General features: G+C 33.4%; 1 protein-coding gene across 1 annotated transcript; it reads right to left on the minus strand.

Annotated features, from left to right (window-relative positions):
- Nucleotides 1-211: 211 nt before the first annotated feature.
- On the minus strand, nucleotides 212-910 carry LOC108554495 (piggyBac transposable element-derived protein 4-like). The gene has a single exon (XM_017909795.1). The coding sequence runs from the start codon at nucleotides 908-910 to the stop codon at nucleotides 212-214; it is 699 nt and encodes a 232-aa protein (XP_017765284.1).
- Nucleotides 911-7,982: the final 7,072 nt, after the last annotated feature.

The raw sequence follows: 7,982 nt of genomic DNA on the forward strand, positions 1-7,982 counted from the left end.
TTTAGTATTCTTAAATAATACTATATATACATAGTTTATATATCTGTTTATTATATAAGATTTTTTACATTTTAACTATTATTTATTATACAAATTTGAATATTGATTTAGAGTGTGATATTTGGTAAAGCATACTCCTTTGTGCTATGCTGTTTGGCACAATTGGCAACAGTATCTTGTTTCGCTCCTTTTTTCATTGCACGAACAAACTTTACATTGCTTCGCTCCTTTTTCCATTGCACGAACAAACTTTACATTGTTTGGTTGGGAACTTCTTCTTGCCTTTACTGCGTATTGGTTCCAGTATATGCTGTTTCATATTACCAGAGAGTCCACATGGTGGGTCGACATGTAGGTGATTTGTTGTATTTGAAACACCTTGTTCTACATCCATAAATGTATCCGTTGATTTTTCTTCCGTCGTCCACAATTTCATCACAGCAAGTAGAAAATCTTTATATTTCATTTTTTCATTATTACACGAATTATAAATCTTGAATGCATTGAGCAGGCCGCAGTTGACGAGATATAATACTATCTTTTTAGGCCACTTAATTGTTTTTCTCAATATTGAGTAATATGATAGATATTGATCTGCAAGATCGACACCGTTCATGTTTAAATTATAATCTGCAATGCATTTCGGTTTTTGTATAGTTTTATATTTTTCAGTGCATTCAACCATTTCAAATTTATGAATTGTCGAAATCATTCGAACCTCTCTCTTATCTTTCCAAATTTGCAACAAAATATCACCTTTCCGTTTGAAAATACTCTCCCCTTTTTGTAGTTTTAACGATTTTGTTTTTAAACATTTTGGCAATCTATTGGCGCGTATTGTGCCACATATTCGGATTTTATTTTGTAATAAAAATTCGGCAATGTTCAAAGTATTATAATAATTATCCATATAAAGATGGTGCCAATATCCGAAATACGGTGTAAGAATCGTTGTTACCGTGTCTTGCAGTTTTTTGTCTTGTCCACAATAAATTTCTATATTACATATATATCCCGCCTGACTCTCCGATAATACTCGTACAAGTATTCCATATTTAGTAAGTTTACGTGGATTGTACGTTTTAAATTTTAATTTTCCACCTCAAGGGATCATGGCTTTATCTAGCGATAGGTTCTGATGAGGAGTATAAACGGTTTTAAATTTTAAAAATAAAAGGTAGGTAATTGTAAACAGGTTGTATTTTGTAGAGCCTATCACTATTTTCATTCATTTTCGTGTTATCGTTAAAATGTAAATACCTCGTAACCTGATCAAATCTGTTCCTACTCGTTAATTTTGAAAAAATAGGTGTTGCCAAATATGGATCCACGGACCAGTATTCTTTTATGTTATCCTTTCGTATTTGTCCCATCAAAATAAATATTCCGAACAAATTTTTTATTTCGGAACATGAGACATTTCTCCATTTTCCTTGTTCATGAATAGCCTTATATTTATGTACATTTTGTAAGTATTAGCGATTTGTTTCTTCAGAAATAATTTGGAAAAATTCATTGCCAAATATACAATCAACAGCTTCTTTCACGCTGCAATTTCTTTGTAATGATGTTGTACCACAAATTATTTCGAAAGGTTACAGATTGGGAAAAGTATCCTCATTTGTCCATTCTTCAATTATAGGCTCATCAGTCTCCACATCCGAATCTTCACTTTCGCTTGAAATATTATATTTTTTACTCAGATTTTTTCTATGTATAATCACATCACTTAATTCAAGAATATGGCTGCTATCACTTCATTTTCCTCTTTTTCCGGATGAAGTAATGTATGAATACAGGCACCGCCTCATAGCGATGAACACACACGCACACGCACACACTCTTTTTTCATTATGATTTGAAATATGCAATTTCCCATACTTTTTTTTGTTGGTTTTGATTTATAAATTGTTAGCCTACAGTCATTTGATTTATACGCTATTGTCAAGAAGATTTTCCAACTATGGCTAATTCCCTTCTGTTCGTACGTATCCTTCCAACGAGTGTCGTCCGTTTTGCCAACAATTTTCTAGCCAGGGATGCAGTGGCGAGAAAAATTGTACGTTGTAATATTCTTGTAGAAGTTAGTGAAAGGTACGGCCAGTTTCGGGCCAACAAATTCACTCAGTGGTATTGACGCCAGTTTTGTTTCATCCCGTCCTAATTATGGCAACCCATTTACAATATATTTGGTATTGACGTCAAACGCCAGCCAAAATTTGATTCCAAATTTGTTTGGTTTATTTGGCATTCACTGCGTAAATTTGCATCTCGCTTTTGTGGGAAACAGTTGCTTGTCAGTGCTCACATTTCTGCTTGGTTTGTAATAACTTTGGCTAATTTCGATAAACTTGTTCTACGCGTCTGAAACTGGAGCAAACTTGTCCGTGCACAAACGTTGGATTCGTTATGTTTTTTTTTATCGAATCGGAGAAATCTCAAAATTTCTGTGAAAGCGTTCCTGCTCATAGCTTTCGAAGAGAAAAGGGAGGTTTCCATTTCGTATTCCGCAGATGTGAAGTGGGTAAATTTTTTGCTTAAATATGAGACATTACTTAACCCTTTGCACTCGACAATTTTTTGGCTAAAGAAGAATAGGAGTTCGAAGATTTTCTGCTAGAAAGTTGACGATATATTTTTGAGCAGTAAATGAGAAATAGTATAATAATTGATACGTAGAATTATTTGATTTCAATACCTTGCACACCGTTACATTATCTTGAATGTGATGTATTAATCAATATCTATCTTAGAAATTTTGTTAATTTTTTTTTTTATTGACTTAACGAGTTTTACAATCAGTTCCTCAAATGGGATTTATAAGTAAAAATGATAGCTTTATGAGGGACATGAAAAGCAAATACGTAAATCGTTGCATCGGTTGATTACTTGCAGTATGTGTAGTACAATGATGGAGTTTAAGTTATTAGGAGATTCGACATACTAATGCTAACTGATTTTTATGGCGCGCTAACTGACTCATGTGGCGTTGGCTAAATTGGGTGATTTCGCATTTTACTGAAAGTATAGCCAACTGCACTCTCTAGTGCAACGGGTTAAAACCTGAACGCGGTCTCATTCGCTTGTTTCCGGACAATGAGTACCTAAAGAAAATATTTTGAACTTTGGCATTTTCTTAAAATACTATATTTTCATTCCATATACAATCGTCATATACAATCTAACCAAAAAAAGAAGCAAAATCGAAACTTTAATTTATAATTATAGAAAAAAACACTGCCTTTTTTTCATGTGGTGTTTTACATATACATGATATAACGGAAAATGAAAACACTAATATTTAAGGTATATATGGTAGTTTTCGAAACATTGTCCAAGACGTAAGCGTGCTAGGCATTGAGCATACATAAAGCTGAGGAATAATTAAACTTATTATATCGTTCAACAAAAAGCGTAAACACACGAAAGAGGTACTTAATTATGGAATACACTGCTTGAGAGTGATTCTTGCTTTTATTGTTTATGAACCATCGTATACGTTTTATTTTTGGAGTATAACATTCAATTCATGGCACATGAATGTAAATTCAATAAAAAAAATGTCAACAAAGAAAAAAATAGAAACAATAAAAACTTCAATAAAAAAAAAAAATTATCGTGAGGGCGAGAGTCAAGTAACAAACTTTGAATGCAGACCGGCGTTATTGCGGGTACATACGATATGCGAAGAATTTTTCCCTTTAAAAAATAGGTTAAGAAGAAGAACGGAAAGCGAAAAATTAAACAATCGGATAATATAAAAATTTACAATACGTGAAATGAGCGAGAGAAATAACAACGAATATACGGTTATAAAGTAAATTTTGAAAAGAATCATTTGACCACGCTTGGTGCGTTTAGCGTTAATTGTACTTGTCCATGGCCGCTAAAAAAGCAAGACACTCGTTGTCCACATGTGCAATGTGATTCAGTAACTCCGCTCAAGGCTGCATCTTCGTTACCGTTGGTAATATGCGAAAGTACCCTTCGAGGGCGACGTATGATTCCCTATTTGTCTTTACATTACCAGTATTTTGCGTTGTATAATAATATTGCGTAATACATGGGACGAATCAGGATCAGGTCCATACAGTACACAGACGTCGTCCTCAAGGGGTTAAAAGACACAGTTCGTTTCTTCGAGAAGGCACATGTTAAGAGGGAAGTCATTTTTGGCTCAAGCTTACAATTTTTGATATGTCAAGTTCAACTATGTTTTTCAAATGGACTTACATATTCTTGTTGTTATGTCTTCGTAGCTGAGTCCAAATCGAGTCCAAAGACGTCTATAATATCACGATCTTCGTGTCATCTTGAGTGCCAAAGTTTAAATATTTACAGGAATTGCTACGAATACTAAAATAACAACAGCAGAGAAGTGAGAAATGTGAATTATATTATTATAATATTATAATAAATTTTTAAAATTGGTAAATTGTACGCAATTTCAAGGAAGAAAAAATATGTTCATTCGGTACGTGGTTGCTAATTAAAAAAAAAGCTGATATAATCGATGGAGTGATGTATGGAAGAAATTAAGATAAATAAAGAAGTTAATCACGTTTCAGAAGAGCACACAAGAAATAATTTAAATTCGACTGGAATTTTGAACAAAAATGATTTCCTTTGATTTTTAGACATTTGTTAATGCGATTTTTGATAAGGAGTCGTCCATCAATGATTACAAACTGATAGTAGTCAGGATAATTTACTATAGTCATCTTGATAGCAAATTTCTTCCAAGAGAATTTGTTTTTTTCTTTATTTTTGTAATATCTATTTGGTAAATATTGTAGTGTTTATTATCCAAAACACGAATCCGCAAGCAGATTTTTTGTAGAAACGTTTTATTTCTACTGAAAGCTAGTTAATCGTAGTTGGTTTCAAAAGACAGGAGAAAATTTTAATGATTTAGTTAACAGTTTGTTATGTTTATGTAGTCGTGAATGAGTTTCAGAAATAGTACTGTACTTAATGCTATATTTGCGTGAAAATTGTTTCAAAATTTAAGCAGGGATATCCTACGATATAATTCTCGTGCAAACATTGTTTTGTATATCAGCGATCAGAATACACATTGGATGTTTTATCCTTTTCGTCAATATTGTATCACGGAGCGGAGCGGAAATGGAAGAATGTGTTTTCCGGCTTTAACGTGACAGAAGAGAGGAAAATAAAATTCCCGAACGTGTACCTATTTCGTCATCGTGCAGTAGATCCATTTTGTGATCGAATTTCATAGGCATTATAATAACCGAACTCGATCTCTGCATTTCATTGCGATACACGTATTCTTCATGCCCTTATAACACTGCGAGTCTAAACGCTTGTGCGAATTAGTATTAGGGCTAATAAGTCTTCGATACAATCTACGTGCTGCAGTTTAACCCCTCCAGGAACAGTGTTAATCCTCACGACTATGTTCAAGCTTAACCTGGCTACGACGTCATGCCTTGAAAAGGAGATTATTACCACCGTAGAATTATGGAAGACTCCGTAGCCGTGGACTTTGCACATCTTATTTCCATGACGTGCGAATTATTGTCAAGGATCATATCACCAGTCGTAATATTACGGTTACACTCATCTTTATCTAATCGCTGGTGCAGAAATAAAGAAAAAAATATAAAGAACGCTACCAGTTGAGTACAATCCTAACAATATAAACCCAATGTGCAGACAAATTTTCAAGCATTCGTAGAGAAGATTGTTCCCAGTCGATCCTGCAACCGGACACAAGTATCTAAATATTCTTAAAGCCTGTACATCTCTAATCTTAATCATTGGTGGGATCTCGTACGCAATATTCTCTTATTGTTCGAAGAGAAAGGCAATTACCTACAATCGAAATCCAAGTGCAGGCTGCTCAATATTAGTTTTCTAGCAACATTTGCAATCACGACGTCACAAACTTTTTACTGGTCGTTGGTTATTTATTCAAGTGAATACCATACCATAACTCAGTCGGAGCTTCACGATCTCGTGGTAGTTGTTAAAGGATGAGGCACAACTTTTAAAATCTTGGCTACGTCATTTCAATTTCCCCTACGAAAGTTCAGCAAAAATGACTTTTGTATATCGAATTAACTTTGTGTCTGTAATGCTACGAGTGTTTTATATGAGTTTTAGTTATGTTTTCGATTCATTTGAATGAAGCTTATTTATTGACTCTTCAAAATACAGTTTAAAGCCGCTATTACTATACACCGAGAATATACATCTACTAGTCCTAATTATGTATTGAACAAAATTGAAACACAACTACGAATCGTTGCAAGAAGTGCATTGTGGAATTGAATACGATAAATGTACGATATGTACGAAATGTAAGATCGAAAATAAATGCTGTCATTGCTTCAACAGAGTTTACAAAGTATTGCTACTTCTGCAAATAACGACAACATGATGCTAAAAGTTATCAGGCGCTATAACATAAACTACTTCCATAACAAGAGAATATAAAATAAATATTTCTTGATTTTTGAGAAGTATGATTGCCATGTTTGTATATTAAATATACACTCCATCGGAAATATTCATAAATTAACACCATGATTTGCATATTTAAAAACAATATTTTTTTTCATTTCTGATAAACTAATAAAAGATATATTTCTTGGTCCTGAAATTCGGCATTTAATGAAGGACGATAAATTTATAGAACAATTAAATAGTGTGCTTTATTCTGTTTTATCCATACGGGATAAACGTATTTGTGTATGAAAGTAATTGGGAAATGAAGAACACAACATAAGCAACAGGAATCAAAAACAGGAATCTGGAAAAATTCAGATAAAATAATAAATTTCTAATAAATTTCAAGAGAAATATCAAATGAGCATGATTCTACAAAATTCTATAAATCGAAGTTTAAATCTGGCCAGAAATGGTTCATAGTTGTAGTCACTGATACTCATTTTATGACCTTGTATGCAACACATGGTAGAAACCGATTTTGGTTGCACTTTGTACTTCGTCGCATGGGGTGACCAGATATTATACGTGATGCATAATCCAGATTCGGCCTAATTAGAAAGCAATATAACATTCTAATGCAATCAATCTTGCTAAAGATTGACATTGAGTGCCTCATCAGAGCAGGCAACTTATTCGCTTCCACCAAAATGAAGCGATGGTGCGAGGTGAAATCTAATAACGATGTGAAATGAACGATCAAATTCTTAATTTCGCGATATTAATAAGAACGATTTATATGTGAAAAACAGTTGTTTGGCGGTGCCCGATACAGAAACAAGCGGTGCACTTGAATATTATACGGCATTAAAATTTTTGTAGCCGGAGGATCCAAAATATACTTAAAATCTACTAAAGCAACCATGAATACACTCGCACTGTTTGATAACCTTAACTATAAATAATTTACAAACAGACAGTCTGGTTCTGTTTAGTGAAAATGGTAAGATTTCCTCGACAAATAGAAGTCAAGAAATTGTTTTTATTATCGATAAACTATTAACAACTAAAATCTGTCAAGTGACAAACACGGCGAGCGTTTGCAGCGAAGTGTTACTAGAATGAAACGCCGATATCAAGATATCAAGATGTTGAAGTTGTGCCTGGAATATCAATACCATGTTATACGAATTATAACTTTTAATATGAAAAAATTATTTGAGAAATAATCGAAGATTTACATTATTTTCACAAAATATTATGCAATCAATGACATTTTAACTGGTTGCTCTGGATACAAAATAAAATACGGACTAGTTGCCACGTTGCTCGGAAGAAGAGGAAAGAAACTGAACAGCAGAAAGAACATACAAAGTAAAGAACAGACACTCTAGTGCATGAATGCGTTCATTTCAGCCGTTTGTTTATTTTTGTGATTGATTATTCTCAATTGAATATTCGCAACGCAAGAAAAATATACACGTGTACAATGATATTGGTAGACGTTGTTGTGCAATTAACAGGACGTAACAAACGACAAGTGAAACACAAAACATCTTTAAGTTTGC

The sequence above is a fragment of the Eufriesea mexicana genome, unplaced genomic scaffold (assembly GCF_001483705.2).
Source record: "Eufriesea mexicana isolate 0111107269 unplaced genomic scaffold, ASM148370v2 scaffold23325, whole genome shotgun sequence".
Lineage (NCBI taxonomy): Eukaryota > Metazoa > Arthropoda > Insecta > Hymenoptera > Apidae > Eufriesea > Eufriesea mexicana.